General features: G+C 42.1%; 2 protein-coding genes across 5 annotated transcripts; both read left to right on the forward strand.

The window, feature by feature from the left end:
• Nucleotides 1–188: 188 nt before the first annotated feature.
• Nucleotides 189–15452, forward strand: nsd1a (nuclear receptor binding SET domain protein 1a). 4 transcript variants are annotated; one of them, XM_042419942.1, is made up of 23 exons: nucleotides 189–776; nucleotides 1999–2864; nucleotides 3109–3250; nucleotides 3437–3609; nucleotides 4004–5846; nucleotides 5941–6065; nucleotides 6737–7007; nucleotides 7129–7232; nucleotides 7356–7415; nucleotides 7527–7748; nucleotides 7834–7926; nucleotides 8052–8175; nucleotides 8284–8484; nucleotides 9424–9603; nucleotides 10959–11115; nucleotides 11201–11406; nucleotides 11529–11641; nucleotides 11735–12004; nucleotides 12120–12236; nucleotides 12347–12488; nucleotides 12574–12680; nucleotides 12820–13024; nucleotides 13862–15452. In XM_042419942.1, exons 2-23 carry the CDS (start codon nucleotides 2016–2018, stop codon nucleotides 14665–14667), a joined length of 6510 nt encoding a protein of 2169 aa, XP_042275876.1. In that variant the 5' UTR covers nucleotides 189–776; nucleotides 1999–2015; the 3' UTR covers nucleotides 14668–15452. The 4 variants fall into 4 exon arrangements, with proteins under 4 accessions (XP_042275876.1, XP_042275873.1, XP_042275877.1 ...); XM_042419939.1 differs by lacking the exon at nucleotides 189–776 and adding an exon at nucleotides 824–1372; XM_042419943.1 differs by lacking the exon at nucleotides 189–776 and adding an exon at nucleotides 824–1372 and having other exon boundaries at nucleotides 7359–7415.
• A 1023-nt stretch (nucleotides 15453–16475) lies between these two features.
• On the forward strand, nucleotides 16476–23412 carry slu7 (SLU7 homolog, splicing factor). Its single transcript, XM_042418715.1, has 15 exons — nucleotides 16476–16638; nucleotides 17170–17341; nucleotides 19044–19197; nucleotides 19284–19364; nucleotides 19500–19664; nucleotides 19846–19911; nucleotides 20011–20142; nucleotides 20288–20385; nucleotides 20487–20554; nucleotides 21247–21386; nucleotides 21972–22133; nucleotides 22228–22329; nucleotides 22437–22514; nucleotides 22634–22753; nucleotides 22852–23412. Exons 2-15 carry the CDS (start codon nucleotides 17178–17180, stop codon nucleotides 23029–23031), a joined length of 1710 nt encoding a protein of 569 aa, XP_042274649.1. The 5' UTR covers nucleotides 16476–16638; nucleotides 17170–17177; the 3' UTR covers nucleotides 23032–23412.
• The last annotated feature ends 334 nt before the right edge of the window (nucleotides 23413–23746 follow it).

Here is a 23746-nt window from a genome sequence, read left to right on the forward strand (position 1 = left end):
TCCATTTACCCTCTGTTAAATTAAATTACGCCATACTTACATTAATTTTATCACTTTTTGAACACGATTTGAGAGCAAAATCGAATAAAAAAAGACCAATAAAGGACCGAGTTATACCATAAACGCCAGGCTGGTGATCCATTGGTGTAGGTGGATAAATTACTTATCATATCAACCTGGGGTTTCTACCGGATTATTCACCAAAACGGTTGCGGAAATAAATTTAGGCGTCTCAGCAAACAACCCTGATAGTATGCAAAAAATATGCAGAGAGGTTCGTTCCTCTTCTGTCAAGTCGGCGTGTGACTGCATGGTCTTTGTTTGATCTTCAAGGACTGGCCCACTGCTGCGAGCCTATTGTGCTCTCTGCAAGTTTGCGCGTATATGGATGTGGATCAATTTGATTTACGCACTAAATCCTCATTAGTGTTATGTGAGGGCAAGCAGGAAGACGACCACTGGTGGTTTTATCCGAGCGAAACCCGACTCTTATGAGCGTTTAAAAGCCCGTGACTCCTTCTTTATCTTCTTTTACTCGGCGCCTAGCGGCCTGTTTCCTCATGTCAGAGGACTCTGAAGAGGCAACATGGCGCACAGACTTTAGTTTGACCGGAGAGGCCGTGTGTGTGAACTGCTGTTTGCGCACTGCAATCATTTTTGTTTTCTCGATCTTCCTGCCGCTTATACGCGTACAGGCCCAGACCAGTCAGTAGCGTTTAACTCAGAAAACAATGGGGCAGATGCGCAGAAATAGAGCAAACCACTAAAAAAAACAGGTCATTCATTCATTCTTAATTATTATGTCATATATCCTTTATTATATACCAGTATAATTACAAACTTCACCTGGATGTGCATGCGCGTGCACGGGCATACGTGTGTTTGCGTGCGTGCTTGTGCTTGTGTGTATGTGTGTGTGTGTATGTGTGTGTGAGGAGGGTGAGTGAGTGTCACGGCCCTCTGCAGACGGGGGGTTGGGTAGCCGTGCCGATTGGTTGCTGCTCACCACAGTCAGTCTGGGCTTGTTTTAACATAACCAGGGGCACTTCGACAGCAGGCAAAAAAAAAAACATGTAGTAAGCTGCTGTGGCTGCTAGGGGACCGGTAATGGCACACTGAGTTTCGCCGCTGTATGATGTTGCAGCGGAATGGAGATTTACTTGTTATTTAGTATTTAAGGTGACAGTTTTTTAGAGGGCCGCCGCTGATGAGGCGATGAAGTGCAGAGAATGAGAGCTGTGCCTTGGCCTACTACTAGTGCTGCTGCAGCTGGGATTGTGCAGATCCGCTTTCACAAACCGAGCAAAACACTCGCTTTGTGCCACATTATCAAACATCCGCTGTTGGTTTCACGGTGACCGACCTCCAAATGGTGAGTTTTTCGCGTTTTTCCACGTGTTGATAGTGTTGTGAACTTAGTCCCCGATCAGCCCCCTTTTTTGTGAGTTAATAGTAGCTTCCTATGTCGGTGTGTGGCTGTAGCTTGTTTGTGTGAGCCACTCGCTGTGTTTCTGTGATGGCTCAGTGTCACCACCTCTACTACAGACTGAGCGCTCCTCCATTGATTGTACTAGTCAGCGATCGCCATGACCTACAGTCATCACACAAAGCGGTACTATTTTCTGATAGTTTGTGAATGAAATGTGTGAACGGAGCGGGCCAGCGATTGTGTCTTGTGTTTTGCCTTGTGTCGTCCGACCGGCCTCTAGTATGGAGGCCATGCAATGTCGGCTTATTAGAGAGAGAGAGAGTGAGTGAGTGAGTGAGTGTGTGTGTGTGTGTGTGTGCACTCTATGACTGGTATTCTTTATAGGTTTCTGTCGGACTGGATATGGCTTGGACTCTATTTCCACAATGTTTTTATGTGTCTGTTGGCATGTTTGATTGTTTAATACAGTGTAAAAACCTTAATAACATCTACAGATTACAGTTAGTGAGAAACTTAAACTGCATATTTGACTGGTCTAATCTGTCTCTTTTTTTGTGTTTGTTTGACAGGATAGAGCCATGACAACATGAGTCAGTCATACAGACCGGCTGTTAGGGTAAGCTCAGTGTTTGGCTCAGGCCAGCCAGAGCTGAGGCCCCGCAATGGCCTTATGAGCACTTCCTATGGAAACCAATGTGGCATTGTGAAGCGTGGGTCAGACCAACTGTCAGCCGTGCAACTACCATCCTCTAGTCTCAAACAGCCAGCCGTACTGGGGTACAATCAGCCGGACCGATCTCACTGCTACAGCCCGCTGAGGAGGCTGCAGGACCTAAACACTGTGGTCAACAGGCCCGACCAAGAGAGGGACCTCCATCCTAGGAACCACTTGCACTGTGCAAGCCCAATCAGTGACGATGATGAGTTTGAGGCACCGCCTGTACAGCTGCCTCCTTCTCCTGGCAATGACGACATGGGGCCTTTTGAGACTCTGCAGGACGTTAAGAGAAATGGCTTCTCCCCTCACAGTCCTGACAGCTTGGAGCGCTGTTCTCCTATCCCCAACGGTTACCTGCATTTTGAGTCCACGCTGTTTGACAGCAGTGACATTAAGGAGGAGGACGATGAGGGGGAGCACGACAGTAGCGAGGACCTGACGCCTTTTCACCACTCCCCAAAGTTGAGTAGGGGGCGAACTACTACTGACTGTAAGAGCACATGCAGCTCAGGGGTGGACAAACGAACATACAAACCTACTGTCTTTAATCTGATGTCTAAAACTATATCTGAACTCAACCCTACACTAAGCCCCAGCGCACTGCCAGAAATCACTATGAGAGATGGATGGAGCATGGATGAGGAATCAGACAGCGATGGTGAACTTACTTCTCCTATTGACCCTGAACTTATTTCACCAGCTGGCACCAACTCTAATGTGAGTCTGCAACACCTGGGATACTTACATTATAACCTCAGTATTACCAAGGCTACATGATGTTGTCAAGGTTTATCATGTTTATGTATTTCGTTGGAGGAAATCTAATCAGTAGGAGTGCTACTATTGCTTGCAAAAGTATTGGGATGCAATTGTATTTTTGAATGTGTTATTACCCAGGATGTCTGTTCAATCATGACAGGAATTTTGATACTTATTCATTTGTTTTCATTGTCCTGGTTAGTCCAACAGCCCAAAGAAAAAGCCTCTTCCTACAGTGAAATACATGGAAGGTGACTTGGTGTGGGCTAAATTCAACAGACGGCCCTGGTGGCCCTGCCAAGTCACCATCGACTCAGACCAAGGGATCCACACTAAGATGAAAGGTGAGGTATCATTCTTAAAGAGCAGTTGATGTGAGAGGTTTTGATTTTTAACGTGGATTTAATAATCAAATTATTTTCCGCATTTTGACCTTTTATCTAACAGGTTAACATCAACCAAGGGAACTATACTGAGTGTGTAAGGTCACTAATAAACTGACCTTTATTTTGTTGTTGTTGTTGTTCCAGTGCCCAGTCCCCGTCCTTGTCGGATGTATTTCCTGGAAACTATTGGGGAGATTATAGAGTGTGCCTGGGTCCCGGGGAACGCCATTCTTCCTTTTGAGGGAGGCCATCAGTTTGAAGACCTTCCTGTGCTTAGAAGGAGAGGGAAGCAGAAGGAGAAAGACTACAAGTATACGGTAAATTTATAAAACGACTTAAAAATGATCATATAATCTTTAATAATAATATTATTAGTATTTTTACACTTGCACATTACATGTACCATTTATACTGTTGAACTTACACTGAACATTTGCATATTCCTGGTCAATATCTTGTACAATATTTTTAAAACTCAACACCTCTTTTCACTTGAAATATATTTTTATTATATTTACCATGTTTTATTTTTTAATTATCAAAGGTTATTTATATATCTATATCACCTGTCTTTTGTGGTAGTTGTATTTACTCTTACTTTGCATATTTTGATTGTTATGCACCACAACACAAAGGCAAATTCTTTGTATATGCAAACCTACTTGGCAATAAACCTTTTTCTGATTCTGATGTTATTTCTGTTCTTGGCAGATACCCAAAAGCTTACTGACTGCATGGAAAGTCAGTGTGGCAGAAGCAGAGTATTTGCTCCCTGGTCGACAACGGGATGCTGAGAGTGAGCTTACAATATCTGTCAATGGAGAGGAGCGTGTACCCAGCCCACTCCCTACTGAAAAGCCACAGGAGGCCCCCCCTCTCTCTGTGGACCTAGGTCGACCCCCATCACCCAATATGGCCCCCAATGGAAATAAGCAGCATCTCATCAAAAACTCTGCAGCAGTTCAGACCAATAAGAGCAAAGCTTGTAAGAGGAAAAAGAAATGTTTGTCAGACATATTTGGTCATATAGTTGGTGGATCAAAGGAGTCATCTACCATCACGAACACTGTGGACCAGTTCCATACAACAACTTGTGCACTGAAAGAAGAGCCAACGGACTCACCTTATGCAGACCTGGATACAGTTCCAATGCTGCATCGTCCTAAACGCACAACAGTGTCCCCGATACAGGATATAGACAGAACGGTCAGAAAAGAACAGGCTTCAACAAAAGTTAAAACAAAGTTTACTGAAAAAGTGAAGCATTCTACAGATTTCAATGATTCCTCAGGTGTTACAACAAATAAAAGGACATCTAATGATACAAATTCTGAACAGAGTTTGGGCAGCTGTAATGAATTATTGTACAATTCAGCTAAAAAGCACTCTCTAAATCTTCCTGCCAGCAGTCGTCTTATGACGAGGGCCCTGAAAGCGGAGGAAGACACGGATTTCAAAGATGCACTGGCCACAAGCCAAATCTCAACAGATGCCCACACTGATGATTGTCCTGATAATACAGCCACTAATGCTGTGCCAATCAAAATTGAAGTGTCTCCCAACTGGGAATCACCCACCAGTGCATCATCCTCTGCAAATCACAGCTCTCCAAAGAGGCGTGCAAGGAAGCCCGATAAGAAACAAATTCGTAATGGCTCATTGATAAAGTCTAAAAGTGTTTCCACTGTACAACCTGTTAAAATCAAAACAGAAAACGCTGTCCCAGATCTATCATCTTCTTCTTCCCCCTCCTCATCACTGTCTCCCATGGATGCTTTCCAGGATGTCAAGGAACTAATGTTTAAATCTCTTGTGAAGGAGGACAGCAGTGACTCTGAGTTAACTGCGTTTCGTCCTGATTCCAATTATAAATTCAGCACCTTCCTTATGCTCCTGAAAGATATGCATGATACCAGAGAAAAAGAAGGTAAACCCCTGACTCTCCCACCATCACCAGTCCTGATCAAGGAGGAACCCCTGGTCATCCCTACTTCTACAGGAGGTGACCCGTTGAAGGGTTCTTCTGATGGTCAAGGGATCAAAACAGAGAATGGCCAGTCAACAAAATCCACAACATCCCAAAACACAGCGGCAAAAACCAAGAATAGGACTAAAGCTATCATGACAGCTGACACCTACCATTGTGAAAATTTTCCTGTTCACTCTCAGATCGGCAGCTCAGACAAGCAGCGTAGAAAGCAGAGGCTGCCTGCGAAACTGAAACTCAGCATACCTGGCCTGTCTTCAGACCTGGCCGACTTGGCTTACGGCAGGGAGTTTGTCAGTGGCCATGCTGACTTAGCTGGTCCTGGATCTGGTCCTCCTGTCGCTGCTGATCCCTCGGCCAGCTACCTCGATAAGAACACAGAATCCACAGTGGCTCCAAAGAAGCGCTGGCAGATGGTTGAGAGTGCTGCTGAGAAAATGGCTGAAGTTATGAGTGGGGTGCCTGCTGAGATGAATGGGTCTTACCTCATGAGAGGATCTCCAGATCTTGATCTGGGAGTTGAGAAGCAGGCAGAAAATGACTTCTCAGAGACAAGCAGCTCAGCCGGTAAGACACAAAATGCTGCTGTTTAGTTTGAGTGAGAACCAGAGAGCTGGTAAAATGAGTAAGAAAGTAATGTATATTATGTTTGTTTACACAGGACATTCAGAGAACAAACGACTCCGGAAACCAACTAAAAGGCTCCTGGAGTCAACTGAGGAGTATGAACAAATATTTGCTCCAAAGAAGAAATCAAAGAGAAGCACCTCAGAATCTTCCAGAATGGTAAGATGTTCTTCATTTGGTCCCATACAGTATAAATGGAAGTGCACAGAAATCACTGACTGAATGTGAATATAAAGTGTCTTTTATCCATTTGTTTTTCTAGTATTCTAAGTTTAAATAAAAGGGTAAACATCCAGAGCAGTTTGCAGTATAACAGTATTTTTTTTTTTTTTTTTTTAATCTTGAGGTCATATACCTTTTGCTGTTCATTGTGCAGGCTATATAATGTGTTCCAAGGTCACACTGAGAAAATTCTACATTGTGTACATGTATGAAAGGGTACGCCACAGTCCTATATATGAAGATATTTTCAAACTCATCTAGCAGATTCAACAGATGTCCTAGTACTTTCCAGAGACTAAATAAAATCCATCATGTGAATTGCTTTGAAAATTTTTTTTAGGAAATAAATAAACCATCCTAAGTATGTTTGTACAAATAGGCTTTGTGATCCCTCCCTTATGGTCTTCTTGATAAGTTATGAAAACATAGAAAAGATAGCAGTTTGTTACACGTTTTATGTCTGGTAAAAGTAAAATGGCATTTCAACTTGTTACTCAATAGTCGGTAACATGTTGCCTACGAACACAGGTAAACACACCCTGTGTATTATATTCATAACTACATACCATGTATTCCAATAGCGCTTTGTTTGCATGTGTGCCACTCAGGTTATTGGTATAGCCAGTGAAAATGTTTCGCAGGAGACATCAGGGATGACAGCACTCCAAGATCTGAGCACCACATCGGGGACTGTTACCTCAACCTCCACCTCGACCTCAGCCTCATCTGCTGTAGAGCCCTCCGAGGCTCCATCAGTACTGGAACATAGTCCATCTCAGGATGAACTTTCTCCTGCAGCACCCTCAGTATCCCCAGCCACTACACAGCCCTCCCTCAACATAGAGACTGCAGAAGAAACTGATCTACCTCCTGAATCTGGTAAATAAGTGTTTCCTTAAAATATTATGTTTGATCCGGTATCAACTATTTTGCTGTATGATATCGAATAGGTTTGTGTCGCTGGACAGAATATTACATAATTTAATTATTTTGACCCTAGGCATGGGGTTGATAGCCCAAGAAAGAAAGAGGCCAAGGAAGCTTTCACACAAGGTGCTGGAATGTACCATAGAAGAAGTGTCTGTTGCTCCAACAAAGAAGAAGGTATGTTGTGACTGAGAAGGCAGCAAGCTTTGTGAGGGAAAATAAATACATAAATATTCCAGTTAGTATTTTAAAATTGTTTTGAAAATGTTTATGTTCACAATTTATCTATCTGTCCTCTAGCAGCCAAATCGACACAGTGGAGTTACCTCAGAGGTGAAGGTGTTAGTCAAGAACACTCAGGTACTACAAAAGCACAAGCTCAAAGAAAATCCTGTTAGTATCTTCATATTCCACCAGAAACAATATGATGCTAAAAGCATCGTAAAGCCAATTAAATCTTGTTTTGGACAGGTTGGATCCGTAAAGAAAGAAAAGCCTGTACCCAGCACATCTTCTGCTCCTACTACTGCCCCTCAGCACTCGGAGGACAAAGATCTCCCCGAGGTTCCCACTCCAAATGGACCTCCCAGCCCTCAAGGATGTAAGACCCCCAAGCAGGAGGCAGAGATGGAAGTCTGCAACACTGAGGAGAAGCAAAACGTACACACTGGAACACTAACTCCCAAACTTGAGGTGTGCATGTTATATTGTTCAGCTTATTCAAATCAGAATGTTGTCATTTGTCATCCTCGTCATCACCATTTCGTTATCTCTGTAGGTGCTGTCTGCTGGTTTGAATGACAGCCTTTCGTCCCAGGTGGATGTAAAAGGGAAAATAGGAGCTGCATGCTTAAAGGAGAATGTCTGTCAGGTGAGATGATCTACCAGAAAGTTTATGTTTTACTTTGTATAGTTAGGTCCCAGACACATCCATCATCTGTAACAACAGACCATTAGCATGTCTCTTATTGTGTATTTGTGTGTATGTTTGTACAGGTGTGTGAGAGGACAGGAGACCTGCTGGTGTGTGAAGGCCACTGCTATGGAGCTTATCACCCGCAGTGTATTGGCCTGTCAGTGGCTCCCAAGGGGAAATTCCTCTGTCGAGAATGCACCACTGGTGGGTACAACTTGAGTCTGACAAGGGTGTGAAAGCAATAAAATGTGATCCTTATCCACTAAAGTTAAGGAAGACATAAAAATTTTTGAAATTTTTTGTTCCTTTCAGGTGCGCACACATGTTTTGTGTGCAAGAAGTCTAGTAACGGGATAAAGCGATGCATGATACCATTGTGTGGGAAGTTCTACCATACAGACTGTATAATGGCCTTCTCAGCCACACAGCCACATAACAAAGGCTTCCGCTGCCCCCTGCATGTTTGTCTGTCCTGCCACATCACCAATCCTCTCAACATCTGCAGCTCTAAAGGTAAGCTCCAACATTGCTCTACTGAACTACATAATATGATGAATGTGACGTATTAGATATTCCTGTTTTATCGAGCTGAGATCTGGGAACTATGCATCCCATTGGTGTAAATTCATCTTAAAATGGTGCTTTATCTTCCTGTATCCACTTGCCAAAGGGTATATTGTTCCCTTGATAGGATACACCTCTTAAACAACAATGTTTATGCACTAAGGGCATTCAATGAGCTTCACCTCTTTGTTCTAACCTGACAGTCATGGAGCCCATCAAGGTGTTGTTTTGCTCAAAGTTGCATGTTCTCAGTTTCTGCAGACCATCTTTGGTTATTTCCATGTTACTTGTTGGTTAAAAAATCACCTTGAACTTCTCTTCTAGACTCATTATTTTTCATGTTTTTAGTCTCATGCCTGCAATTGTCAGGACTTGTTTTGGTGATTAAAAGACTCACTGTGTGGAGCAGTGAGCTGGTTGTGTAAACCTAATATAGTGACTGTTAGTGAACTCTTGCATCTTTGTTCATGTGCCACGAAGATCAGTGCCAGAAGCCTGAGTTTCTTTGTTTCTAACATCCTTGAAACAGAGCCCGATACTACAACATAAATGGTGTGTGTTACCTTGAGTAACAAGAGAGAGATTTGGCTTTATATGTAGTTTTTGAAAAATACAGCAGAGGATTTAGACTCGGTATACTGGACGTCAGTTAAACTTGGCACTTTTAAATTATTTTTTGTGCAATTCTTTTTTATAATCCTGAACCCTAAAATTGAATCAACTTGATCAGTGTAAAAAGGCAAAAGAGAAGAAAACTGCTTGGTGAAAGTGCATTTAAAGTTCTCCATAAAGCATTTAGTGGACTGAGAGCACTGTGTATTTTAAAGTTATTACAAAACTTCAATTACAGAGATTAAGTGCTCTTTGTTCTCGTGTATTCTGTTGCAGGTCGGTTGGCTCGATGTGTGCGCTGCCCTGTGGCTTATCATGCCAATGACAACTGCATGGCAGCGGGCAGCTTGGTGCTGGCAAACAACAGTTTTCTCTGTCCAAACCACTTCACTCCCCGTAAGGGCTGCAAGAACCATGAACACATCAATGTTAGCTGGTGCTTTGTCTGCTCGGAAGGTGAGTTTGGTCATGATTCATGATTATTGGAACTTAGCGACACTATCAAAGCAGTTATACTACTAAGATCATATACAGACGGGTGACAAATTAAAGTAAAAACCATCATAAAGTGTCTTAGTAAAGTGCTACCACGTGCTGCCAGAACAGCCTCAATGCGCCATGGCATTGATTCTGCAACACAACTGGAGGGATGAACACCATTCTTCCAAAAGATATTCCCATATTTGGTGTTTTAAAGATGATGGTGGAGAGTGTTGTCTAACAAGATGGCCATAGCATATGATTCACATCATTTTCATTCTCATAAAACCATTCAGTGACCCCTCATGCCCTGTGGATGGGGGCATTGTCATCCTAGAAGAATCCATCAGGATAGAAATGTTACATCATAGGATAAAGGTGATGACTCAGAACAACTTTGTGTTGATTTGTAGTGACTCTTCCCTCTAAGGGGACAAGTGGACCTAAACCATACCAGCAAAATGCCCCCCATAGCATAACAGAGCCACTGGACCCCCTCACTGTAGGGGTCAAGCATTCAGGCCTGTACTGTTCTCTTGGTGGACGCCACACATGCCCACTTGTCAAGAATATGGTGAACGATGACTCATCTGACCATATCACTTTTTTTCCACATCTCTGTAGACCAGTGCCTAGATGGTTTTTGCACCACTGAACTCTGAAACATGCATTCGTCTTTGTAATGAGAGGTTTATGCACTGCAACCCTGCTATAATATTCCTCTCTATGTAATTGTCGACGAACTGTTCTTGCTGACGCAGCTTGATCACGTCTTGCATTGACATTCTCAGTCACCTGAGAAAGAGTTACTCTTCTGTTTTTCCTTACATATCATACTAATGCACAAGTATCACGGTCATCAAATGGGCACTGTCAACCACAATTTCTGACCCTATTTACTGATGTCTTTCCCCTAGATCTAAATGCAGATGTCACTTAAGTCACTGTTCCTATTAAAGCACCAGCCAGTTGAGCAGTCTCTATGACTGAAGCTCGTGTCATTCGTGCCCCAACAATGAACCCTCTTTCACAATGACTTAGATCTTTTCCTCTTGACATCATGATACACAATCAGAATCAACTGGGCCTGCTCAGCATTTTTATACATGTCACAGAGCATGATTGGATGGTAATTGCTTAATTGTACTATGCAGTGCATCTGTGTGGAAGCATCTGCATTCATTTTTTAGGGTTTTCCCTTAATTTGTCATATATTGTTTTCACACCGTTTTTCAAACTGTTTTTCATGTTTCAAATGTTAACACAAGATATCTACCAGAAAGTGAATATATCAGAATGTATAAGGTTTCAAATGGTTATGATTTTTGTAGGGGGCAGTCTACTCTGCTGTGAAGCCTGTCCTGCTGCTTTCCATCGGGAATGTTTGAATATGGAGATGCCTCAGGGCAGCTGGTTCTGCAATGAATGCAAAGCTGGAAAGAAGCCTCGTATTAAGGACATACTGTGGGTCAAATGGGGACGTTACAGGTAAGGACACAACAATTGTCTTTCTTCATACGCAACAGCTGATGCACCCTTATTTGTACTTCTAAACCCTGATCTGACTCTTTAGGTGGTGGCCTGCAGAAGTGTGTCTGGCCAAAGATGTTCCAAATAACATCTTGAGGATGAAACATGAGGTGGGAGAGTTCCCAGTGCAATTTTTTGGCTCCAAAGATTTCGTGTGGACATACCAGGCCAGAGTCTTCCCTTACATGGAGGGTGACACTCACAACATAGAGAAAATGGGCAAGGGTGCAGACGCAGTGTACAAGAAGGGTATGTACTTGAGATTGTTGATGATGTTCAAGTTAAAATGAGCTCTCCCACATCGTAAATTTAATCTGGAGCTCGTGTTTGTGTTTTAATGGTTTGAGTAAAGATAATGTCTGTGTTAATAGCCCTTAATGAAGCAGCAGAGAGGTTCAAAGAGCTTCAGGCAGAAAGGGAAATGAAGCAGCTTCAGGAGGACAGAAAGAATGACAAGAAACCTCCTCCATACCGGCACATCAAGGTACTGTGTGTCACCAAATACTCATTTGTGTTTTTATAGTCTGACCGAAGACAAAATAAAAACAAAATCATAACCCTGTCTCTGATTCAAAAGGTAAACCGGCCAATTGGGAAGGTGCAGATCATTACAGCTGACCTGTCAGAGATCCCACGCTGTAACTGTAAGGCATCTGACGAGAACCCATGCGGCGTCGACTCAGAGTGCATAAATCACATGCTGATGTATGAGTGCCACCCTCAGGTGTGCGCGGCAGGGGAGCGATGTCAGAACCAGGCCTTCACAAAGCGCCAGTACACACCTGTGGAGATTTTCAGGACGTTGTCGCGTGGCTGGGGCTTACGTGCCGTGTCTGACATCAAGAAGGTGGGTTGGAAGGAATCAGATCATGACAAATACGTGCAAGACTTTACTTCTCATATCTTTCTTATCTCTCTCTATTATGAATTAAGTCTATTGCTCTTGTTCTGTTTGTTCCCAGGGAGCTTTTGTGAGTGAATATGTGGGAGAGGTGATCGATGAAGAAGAATGTCGAGCCAGGATCAAACACGCTCAGGAAAACGACATCTGTAACTTCTACATGCTTACACTGGACAAGGTGATTCTGTGTCTGATGACCACAAACACAATAATCTCTATGTAGTACAGCTTAGCAACACACTTTACCCTTCAGATGGTCGGTACAAACCAGTTTGTATATTATTCCAGGACCGGATCATCGATGCTGGGCCCAAAGGGAACCAGGCTCGCTTCATGAACCACAGTTGCAACCCAAACTGTGAGACTCAGAAGTGGACTGTGAACGGTGACACCAGGGTCGGGCTGTTTGCTCTACAAGACATTGCAAAAGGTTTTAGTGACAGGCTACAACTCTTTCTGGTATTTTGTATCGTATATAATTGCAAAGCATAGAGCTAATACAACATGTACTTTAGGTGAGGAGCTGACTTTCAACTACAACCTGGAGTGTCTTGGCAACGGGAAGACTGCTTGTAAATGTGGAGCACCAAACTGCAGCGGTTTCCTGGGTGTTCGGCCAAAGGTAAAAGCTTACATTCAAACAGTTTTAGCACTGCCTGAGCGCACTTTCACCCCTCAGATGACCCTTTGACCACCATTTAAATTTACTACTTCATTGAATTCCTGCTTTGTAACCCTCCTAATTTCTTGGACTTGTTCAGAACCAGCCGTCAGCTGAGAAAATGAAACTGAAGGAAGGGAAGAGGAAGATCCCCATGAAGAAGAAAACCAAGCAAGAAGTGATGAAGGAGAGGGAGGATGAGTGCTTCAGCTGTGGTGACGGGGGCCAGATAGTGTCCTGTAAGAAGCCAGGTTGCCCGAAGGTCTATCATGCTGACTGTCTCAACCTGGCCAAGAGGCCTGCAGGCAAGTAGAGGAGGAGGATTGTTATTGTTAAAGTCAGACTTCTTTCTTATCAAGCTTGCAGCATTTTTGGAGACACACAAGGAAACTAATAAATATACACTGGGTGAATTGAGGGCAGAGACTGACAATAGTTCTCCAAAGAAGGAAACATCTGTCTGCTGGAATAGAAAGCTAATTATGTTCCCAACAGTCAGTTGTGTAATTTAGGTCCAGTTGTGGTGGAAAGTAAAAGCTGAAATATTGGGGTGACCCGGTAGCCTGCTGGTTAACCACAGTAACCACAACGTCCGCTGTTTGACTCTGGCTGCAGACCTTTGTTGCATGTCATCTTCTTTCTACCATGTTTCCTCTCTCTCTCTAAACTCTTTTTTTAAAACCCTCACATATATAAGGAATGATTTATGGGATTCATACTTATTAAAATGGAAAGTTTTCACAAAATACACTTGAATCAAAAAGTATCAAAAGAACTAATTAGGCTAAAAGTGGACTAAACAGCAAACATTTTTATGACTATGTTATGAAGAATGGACCAGGTTTATCCAACAAAATAATGTTCATGAATATCTTGTGATAACATGCTGGTTATTGAGACAGACATTTTCAAACTCACAGCCAGTTGAATGGCTGCCTTTGGATTTCTATCTCTCATTATCTAAATTTTCACCAGACTTCTATGAACTTGATGAGATGGTCTAGTTATGCTAAACTATGTGATTGATCATGTTTTATAAACCTCTATCTGGTCAAACATTTTACTGTTTGTATCTTTTTAACCTAAAATAAGCTCAAACATATATTTTCTTTCCTGAGTAATGACAGTAATCTTGTCTCCAGGGCGATGGGAGTGTCCATGGCACCAGTGTGACATCTGTGGCAAAGAGGCAGCTTCGTTCTGTGAAATGTGCCCCAGCTCTTACTGTAAGGAGCATCGCGAAGGCATGCTCTTCATCTCCAAGCTGGACGGCAAGCTGTCCTGCAGCGAGCACGACCCCTGCGGGCCCGACCCGCTGGAGCCAGGGGAGATTCGTGAATACGTACCTTCCGCAAGGCCTGGGGCCGTACCTCTTGCTCCCTCTCTGATCCCAGACTCCAGAAGAGCCAGTTCTGCTTCTGCTCCCGTCACTTCCCCTGCTGGCCAAGCTGGGTCGGCCAGGCAGGAGCCTCCTCCTCGTCTCTACATCAACACAAAGACCGCTACCTCGAGCTTCATCCCCACCAGCAGGTCTTACGTCACAGACAGGACTGAAGGGAAAGGGTTTTCCACCCCCACCTCTTCCAAGGACGAGAGAGAGGACGGCGAGGTGGAGGACGGGGAGGTGTGTGGGTTAGAGGTGGAAGAGGTGGAAGACGACGAGGAAGACGACGAGGATGACGATGACGACGACGATGACGAAGAAGAAGCAGAGGAGGAAGACAATGAAATGGAAGAGATGGAGATAGTGGAAGATGAGGAGGATGAGCCGCTGTATGGAGGTGACCTGCTGGAGGAGGAGGAGGAGGAGGAGGAGGAGGAGGATGAGGATGAAGGAGCAAATGTGTATGAAACTTGGGGTGATTATGTGGATGAGGACGCTGATGATGGAGAGGTGGAGGGGGAGGACTTGGAGGAGTGGGGGAGAGTGGAAGATGATGACAAGTGACCACCCGTTCCTTCATGAATACTCAGCTAAAACTCTCAATAAACATTCAAAGGACAAAAACGTTTGAAAAGACAAAAAGAGTTTGTTATTTTGGTACCCACGTGAACGCAACGCTGCCTTCACTTTGGTACTAAATTGCCTTCTCATCCACAGACTGCTGAACTGTGACAGTAGGGGATGCGTACTGGTGCTAAGGCTCGAAGACTGATTCACTCAGTCTCTTTATACTTCTGTCGATATGTTTATTTGTGTCTGGTGCTGTTATGTTCTTTTGTTCCTTTCTCTCGACATTGTTTACATTTTTGCCTTTTTTTAAAAAAAAAAATGTTTGGAATACAACAAAAAAAGGTGAGAAGCTTCTCCTGACCAAACTGTCACCATCAAGGGCATCTTCTGTTGTTGTTACTGTCTTAACCTTGTCTTTCTAATTACAAGAGTGGTCATAATAGTTTTCTCACTGGTCCGTGTTACAGTTAGACACAGTGATACCTGCTTGGTGCTTCTGAGGAATGCAACAATAAATCCACTGGAGTCATCAAAACTGTAGATGATTCTTCTCATGACAAATGCAGTCCGCTCTTTTTGTAATTTCATCCTTTTTGTCCACCCGACAGGTAAGTCAAGAGTTCAGGTCCAGAGGCACAGAGGAATAAAATAATGTCATGGCATGCAGTGATGTGTCATGTGCATCTTCGTGTCTAAATGCATCAGATATCACTAACATTGCTTTTGCACCCATACTGTCTCGTTTTTCCAAGTTAGAATAAAATCAAAGTACTTATTTACTTGGTATCCAGTATTTCATTCCCTCACATCACACATCTTGCAGAAGAAATCTTGTCTGTAAGAATCGGGGCATTACAGTAACATCACAAGGCTACGTTTTAAGTTAGCTGCTGCAACCTATCATGTTGTGTTCATTTTTGTACATATTTGATAAATGAGTAGGCGGTATTAGCAGTAGGAGAGAGAGATAAGAAATTGCAAGTTTTTACCTCGAAATTAAGTTTATTTTTGGTACTCAGTGAGCTTCCTGTAACTTGTTAGATTATTTTTTTACCTGATGTTTACTACAAATAATGTCAGAAAGCTTGACTTCTTTCCCATTAGGTATGGCTGTTAAGTAACTATTAGGGTTTTAACTACAGTCTATTTTCTATAATGATAATAATAAGCCTTTTTTGATAAAAAGTAGTGCTTTATGTTGACCATGTTTTCGATTTATCAGTCTTGTAGTCTTTTATATTATGTATTGCATTGTGATTATATTTAAGGCTGTTAAACATGGCTGAATCCAACTGTAGTCATTTATCATGCAAGGAGCCCCTTTTAAATTAGCTGCTGGGTTCTGCCTTAACTCTTCACTCCTCCCATTTTTTGTACAATGTATATAGTTTCTATGCTAGAATACTACCTGGACCCAGATTTGCTGTTAAGTTTGATTAAATATATAAATTTAGGGTTAGGAATTAACAATATATATATTATATTTTTTAAACTTTATATAAGCATATAATTTTAATAAAAGTTTATAAAACTAGATTTTGATGCAAGACCCACCTTATATCACTTGATATTGTGTTTTAGTTTTACATTTTAGAAGTGTTCTTAAAAAATATAGTATCTACCACACATGAAGAAAATAACTACTGATGAGATAATGACGTCGCAGTTATGCAACAACTTGCTGCTGAGGAGGTAAATCGAGGTGAACAGTAACTGATCGATTAGGCAGCTGTGTCCGATAGATGTCGCACTTTCCGGCAGTGACGTCAAAGTCGTGATCTCTGCACCACAGAGGAAGAAAGAAAAGGGATGTGACGTAGCTGTGGTTGATCTAAAATGGCGACGGTCGCGTAGTCAAAACCAAAACACATTTGACGATCTTAAAAAAATCGTACGATTCTGCGAACGTTCCCGTTTTTACGAAGTTATCGTCAATCACTGTTTTCATTGTTGGATCTCATTAAGGTAACCAGGTTGTCTATTAAATGAATTTATTAGAGATAACGAAATTTCTGTCACTTTTATGTTGCTCAAGTGGAAAACAGCTAGGCTAACTTAGCTAAAGTTACGTTAGCATGTTCGCCTTTTTCAGATTTTATAAGCAAAATAAAGGTTTCACAAATTTGAAACTGTGAGTTTAATGAGTCTCTGGAGTCTCCTTGTTAATCCAGTCCAGATTTTACAACTCTAATATAGAGGGTTCTGATCTGGACCTGGTCTAATGTGGTCTGGAGGGAGAAATATCAGTCGCCCTTTTCTGTCCTGTTTTCATAAGCAAAATAAAAGTTTCAGAAATCTGAAAGCGGGTTTAAGCAGCGTTCAGGCTTTAGCTTCAATGTCTAACACTCTTTCTTAAGTGCAAGTGGTCAAAAAACGGAGATAAAGCCGCTAAATACCATTATTTATTTTTCCCTAAACACTAAACCAGAAGCTAACTTCAGTGTTATACATGTCACTGTGTTAGACAGCTGTAATAATGTTTATTTCTGGTGGCAGGTTCAGTCATGGCCGAGCAGCAAGCTAGCGCTAACGTTAACGCTAGCACGGAGGGGATCGTGGGTCTGGATGAGCCCAAGAAGATGACCAGGGAGGACTGGAGGAAGAAGAAGGAGCTGGAGGAGCAGAGGAAGCTGGGAAACGCTCCAGCTGAGGTGGACGAGGAGGGAAAGTAAGTTCATGTCTGGACAGAAAGTGGCTCCTCCAAAGTATGCTCCTAACGCTGCAATTGCAGTACAATGTTTATATCTGGTCATTTAAAAAGTCTAACTAGCAGAAGCCAGTGATGTAGTACTCTTTAAAGCATACTTGTGAGAGACAATGGTCAACATCAATGTAGTAGCGGCTGACTTTAATTCCTTAGTATTGGTCAAACTCCTAAAACACTGTATACTACGATTCCCATAATGCAACCTGGTAGCATCTTTCATTAGTGCTTCCCTATCTGGTGAATGCTACATTCATGTCATATTAGAGTTAACGTACATACCAGATTTCGACTTGTTAGTAGTGTTCACATCAGCATCCACCCCATAATTAAGAAACTCTGATTTCTGGGGGTAAAAAAATCTGACTTGGTGCGTCATAACATGGAAATTCAGGAAAACCAGATCAACACGCATGCCTCACATCAACTAAAGTCCATCATTCAAGGAAACTGAACTGAATAAAAGAAGAAAACTGAATTTATTGGATATTGTTCTATATTTCTGATGCATTGTATTTTTAAGCCTCATACAACAACTGATATGAATGCTCCCAAGTCGCAAACATGGGAATCTTTCCCATCTCTACCATCCTTCCCATAGAGACAGAGCGCATTTAAGTCTCGCCCAGCCTGGAGGGGAAAACAATTCATCACTCTCCATTGACTTTGTATTGAGTTACAGTGCCTCCTTGTAACTTTTGTCTGCTGGCAAACAACAGAAAAATGCCTAAAAGCTGTTGTGTGGCGGGATGCACTAAAAACAGGTTAAAGAACCCAGAACTAAGTTTTTATAAGCTGTTGAAATGAAAAACTGAACCTTTAAGGGGACAAAAGTGGATGTTACAGGGCTGTGTGCCGTGTGGTGGAAGAGACAGATCTGACTTGAGCTACACAGACAGTCTGCAGCTCAAAAACCTCTGTAAAAATGACACATACACCTGGACACACTGCTAGTCACAGAGAACACGCAGGTTGAAAGTAAAAACAGAACAGCTGTTTAATTGAAAGGTATGCAGTGTTTGTAATAGACGTTTAAATCACAGAATAGCTAATCTGCATTCAGCTGAAATGCTAACTGTAAAAAAAAGCCTGTGTTTACAAACTATAGTCACCATATCAGCTGTGAAAAGTGTCATGCCAGCCTGCCATGTGGTGGAGTTTGCTATGCAGTTGTGCTATCTCTACATGATGTCAGCCCTTGTATTCTTGTATTGCATCTTAGCTTATACAACGTAACTGGTTTCAGCATATACAATAAACTACCTTTTCCTCTCTGGTAGACATATGATGCAAAAATAATGCTTTGACATGCTGAAATCTAACGTTTTTAGCTAGCTGTTAATGTTTCAGCCCTTGGTTGCATATTATGGTGCTGATTGTTTTCCCCTCTGGTGGTTGTGGTTTTCAGAGTATGACACGTTGTGCTCTGTCTCTATATGATGTGAATGTGGCAAAATGTCCTACATGCTCCAATTTGTAGTCTCCAAGTCGATGCTTTGATAACATCATCAGGTTATTGTCTCTGACTTGACAGACAGTGCCACAGAAGACATTTAACAATAGTCTGAGTAGAACTGCTTATGTGTAAAACCGTTAACATGCCCCTTTACTGTCACATTTACAATGAAGCTACTGCCACTTCTTTTCTGCTTCTTCTCCTCTCCAGGGACATAAACCCTCACATCCCTCAGTATATTTCATCAGTGCCATGGTATATCGACCCGTCCAAAAGGCCCACACTGAAACATCAGAGACCACAGGCTGAATGTCAGGAACAGTATTCATCCATCGGAGAGTGGTATAAGAGAGGAGTGCAAGAGGTGAGAGTGAATCAACAAATCACTTTCATATATTCAAATCAAATGAACTTTAAAGTTAATAGCTTCATTTCGTTTTTTTCCAACAGAATACTGTTACCACTAAATTTCGTAAGGGCGCTTGTGAAAACTGTGGCGCCATGACACACAAGAAGAAAGACTGCTTGGAGGTAAAATGGATAAATCAATCTTTCATCTATCAGAAGAGATTAACTGTCAACTATTTTCAATCCTGTACATTAAAAGAATGTTATATCTGTATACATAAACGTCAACCTCTGACCTCTTAACCTTTCTCCCACCAGCGACCCAGAAAAGTCGGGGCAAAGTTCACAGGCACAGGCATAGCTCCAGATGAGCACAGTCAGGTCCAGCTCAGCTTGGACTATGATGGAAAGCGAGATCGCTGGAACGGGTACGATCCTGAGGAACACCAGCGCATCGTGGAGGAGTACGCCAAAGTAGATCTGGTAAGCAGTCCAGTTGTAAATACAGCATTATTGAATGCTAATTTATTTGTGCACATTTTTTTTATCTGGTTGAAAGCTATGAAAGGTAAATAACAGTGCAGAGACGTTACTGGGATTTTCTGTTGCATTGATCTCCAATTTACCCAATTATTCTGATTTCTTATATTTGTTTGTCTCTTAGGCCAAAAGGACACTGAAGGCACAGAAGCTACAGGATGAGTTGGCTTCAGGAAAACTGGACCAAACTGTAAGTGTTCACTAATGTCTGGACTATAAGAATGAATAGTATTGTTGTCCACTTTGAGAGATAAAAGGGAGATTTGATTCATGGAATCTTTCTCTGCAGGAGCGGGAACATGATAGCGAGGACGAGGATGAAGATAAATACGCAGATGACATCGACATGCCCGGTCAGAACTTTGACTCCAAGAGACGAATCACCGTCAGGAATCTGCGTATCAGAGAAGACACAGCAAAAGTAAAGAGTCCGGGCATATTGCCTGTGTTCAACTACTATATTACTCTCAGCTTATTGTTTTTTTTTCTGTGGTGGAACATGTTTGATGAAGTGAGAGGCTACGGACTGTTACTAACACTGAATTTCTCATGTCTGTTTTTCACAGTACTTGAGGAATCTGGATCCAAATTCTGCCTACTATGATCCAAAGACTCGAGCTATGAGAGAGAGCCCATATGCGAACACTGGCAAGAACTCCGACGAGTAAGTTACTGCTACTATATTTCCTGTGTTTCCTCGTGTCTCAAAAAAATTCTCAATAACTTACATGGACATAATTTCCCCCGCACTGTTTCGTTTGACAGAGTCGGGTACGCTGGAGACAACTTTGCTCGCTATTCTGGGGACACAATCACCATGGCTCAAACACAATGTAAGTCAGTCTCAGTTGTGGAAGTCAGATTTTCTTGATACTACAAATAGTATATTTTTACCACTGCAGTAATAAGTGACTATGTTTTTAGCTTGGATCATTGTACAGTGAACAAAACAGACCAAATAGTTTCAGGGGTTGGAGCTGGTGTGTGCCAACAAAATAGATTATAGATTATATATTATATAGAAAGATTAAAAGAAGACGTCAACAGTGAATACATCTTTTCTGTTCCTACATGTACTGTGACTAAGTGAACATCAGCAGCATTTAAATTAAAGGCTACACAGATATATTAAAGAATGTTAGGCCTGTTCACAGCAGTGGTCTCTAGTTTTATGTGTTTAAGTTATATCCTATAATTACTTTTAATAGTATGAGATTTGGCTGCCTTAGCTAGCAGGCATGGTTAAAATAAACAGTTTTACTATCAAAGAGCCCTGAAGGTCCAAAAACACATTGCTCACATGTTTCTAATATTGAACATCAGGACTATACATACTATTTGAATTATGTGTCTTTGATAAATGCCATTTCTGCTGTGATACATAGTATGTTATGTACAGAGCATTGATTGATAGCAGTTATGTCATACTGTGAGTAAGTGTTTTCACATGTTTGATAGGACCTCACAAATTACATCCAGTCCCAAATATGTATGTAGCATGTGTTTCAATGCGTTCTCTTGATAGTGTTTGCCTGGGAGGCCTATGAGAGAGGCTCTGAGGTGCATCTGCAGGCAGACCCCACCAAGCTGGAGCTGCTCCACCGGTCCTTCAAGGTCAAGAAGGAGGACTTCAAAGAGAAACAGAGGGAGAGCATCCTGGAGAAGGTACACAGCTAAAATTTCAGGCCACTGCACACCGTGTATTAACAGAAATCTCGTCACCATGTCACATTGTGTGTGATGGGTCTAATAAAATCTCTGTAAGTCTGTAAGATATCAATTTTAAGACATATAATGTAGTGAAATGAATGCCTGGTGAATGATCGTAACGATGTAAATAGACAAAAATGCAAGCAGAGATGTGTCACAACATCCATCTGCGCTGCTCTCATACTTTGGAAATGAAGCAAAACAATAAAAAATGACGCCATCAATGGTCAGCTAATGTATTCTGCGTCGTGCTAGTTTAATATCTAGTCATGGGTCATAGCAGCAGCCACACTGCGAGAGACTGGTCCTGAATTTGGACACTACCAGAATTTTGTTACATCTTTGCTCACCAAATGTCTCATAGTGTGATCTAGGATCACATTTTTGTGTTGACTATGAAAATGTTTGTTACATTTCTCCCTCGATTTTCAGCTCTTTTCTAGCAGAGCCTAAAATCACACAGCATATTAGAGGCTTTAAGAGTGCATACTGGCTGATGACTTCACTTACCAAGTTTGTGCTTTTGTGTGTGTTAATCAGTATGGAGGTCAAGAACACTTGGATGCACCGCCGCGGGAGCTGCTGTTGGCCCAGACGGAGGACTATGTGGAGTACTCTCGTCACGGCGCTGTACTGAAGGGTCTTGAGAAGGCCGTGGCGCGCTCCAAGTACGAGGAGGATGTGCTCATCAACAACCACACTGTAAGGACGGCAGTGCATACCGTGAAAAAACTCCTGTGGGGAAAAAAAAATCACTTTTTGTTCATTTGTATTCTAATAAAATTCTCCCATCTAGTGTATTTGGGGCTCCTACTGGAAGGACGGCTTCTGGGGATACAAGTGCTGCCACTCCATGGTCAAACAGAGTTACTGCACAGGAGAGGCTGGAATTAGAATAGTAAGTCAATGTGCTGACAGTAATCAGGTATATCTGCTTGCTTTTGTAACTTTTTTGTTTGTAACCTACCTACTTGGTTTTTTTTTCTCTTCTTTAATAACCTGAAGAACAACACGGACTGTGTTCCATTTGAGGAGGGACTGACGGAGCCGCAGGAGGAAGAACAACCCAAAACACTGCTGGAGGTAAGTGACGCTGTAGAAGAGCAGTTACTGATAATCAAAATGGCTGTGTGTTTTTTATCGTCAGTAACAAATGTGGCTCTCATTGTCTGTCCTTTTATGTCGATGTTCTCAATCATCAGATGCATCAGGATAAGATGAAAGAGAAGAAGAAGAAAAAGAAGAGCAAAAAGAACAAGAAGCACAGCTCTGACAGCAGCGATTCAGAGGACGAAGAGAAGAAGAAGGAGAAGTTGAGGAAGGTAAAGTATTTTTCTCTTTAATTGGTTCTGCATTCCTTTGTTTGTAACCCTGGTGTGGTTGTTTTCTGTGACTGACCTCCTCTTTTTTCTTGCTTCAGGCCCTGGAAGCAGAGGACAAGAGGGTGAAGCATGTGGAAGCAATAATGCAGCTGGATGAGAGGAAGAGGCCGTACAGCAGCCTGCAGGAAGTGAAGGCGCCCACTGAGGAGGAGATGGAGGCCTTCCGCATGAAACGCAGCCGGCCAGATGATCCCATGGCTTCCTTCCTGGGACAGTGACCTCTCTTTATTCCTGCTTACTCCCAGAAACCTTTCCCAAGGACTCTACCAGAGCTGTCGCTCGGTGAAAAAAAAAATGTCTGAGACTCATTCAACTAAACTTTGATCTCGTAAACTTGGAGCAGGAGCCTGTTGTTGTACAATATTTTGTTTGTCATTTTCTACACTTTTGGTTGCCACAGGACTACAGATGACAGAGCATTGGACAATAGTGATGTGCGCTTTTCAGTTCCATGTAAGAAATATAAAAAGTAGTTTTCTTCTGTCTTGATGACCTTTAAACGCAACATGGAGCCGCCCTCAGTCTTGACAGTAATTGTAGGAACATAACTATTTTTTGTGGGATTAATGCATTTTTTTAAATAAAATTGTTAAAAACTGTGTGTTGTGTAAAAAGTTTAAGATTGTTGTGTTTTATTGATTTATTTTACCGAGACAGTGCAAATTGATCAACAGCCAAAATGCTCATTTTCAAGTGTTTTCTCTTGACCAGATGTAAAAGATCCCCTCCAGACAAGATTTAAGACAATGCTTTGAATAATATTTTTTGTCTGATGTGGTTTCTCCACAAAAACGTTCAGTTACCTCGCAAATCCCTCCATGATCCAGCATGATGGATTTCTATGAATATGCAAATGTTTCTTTGTGGAGACAAGATGACTCCTAATTCATTGTAAAGTCCATTCTCAGTTTCCACATTACACTTGTGTAGGTT

Source organism: Thunnus maccoyii, chromosome 8, assembly GCF_910596095.1.
Source record: "Thunnus maccoyii chromosome 8, fThuMac1.1, whole genome shotgun sequence".
NCBI classification, from domain to species: Eukaryota; Metazoa; Chordata; class Actinopteri; order Scombriformes; family Scombridae; genus Thunnus; species Thunnus maccoyii.

Excerpts from the sequence above, each read along its gene's own strand:
- nsd1a (XM_042419942.1), top strand. The coding sequence starts at position 2,016 with ATGAGTCAGTCATACAGACCGGCTGTTAGGGTAAGCTCAGTGTTTGGC. Across the intron at positions 3,251-3,436 it reads GATCCACACTAAGATGAAAG|TGCCCAGTCCCCGTCCTTGT; the intron begins GTGAGGTATCAT and ends TTGTTGTTCCAG. Across the intron at positions 12,489-12,573 it reads TCTACAAGACATTGCAAAAG|GTGAGGAGCTGACTTTCAAC; the intron begins GTTTTAGTGACA and ends CATGTACTTTAG.
- slu7 (XM_042418715.1), top strand. The coding sequence starts at position 17,178 with ATGGCCGAGCAGCAAGCTAGCGCTAACGTTAACGCTAGCACGGAGGGG. Across the intron at positions 20,143-20,287 it reads TCAGAGAAGACACAGCAAAA|TACTTGAGGAATCTGGATCC; the intron begins GTAAAGAGTCCG and ends TGTTTTTCACAG. Across the intron at positions 22,754-22,851 it reads AGAAGGAGAAGTTGAGGAAG|GCCCTGGAAGCAGAGGACAA; the intron begins GTAAAGTATTTT and ends TTCTTGCTTCAG.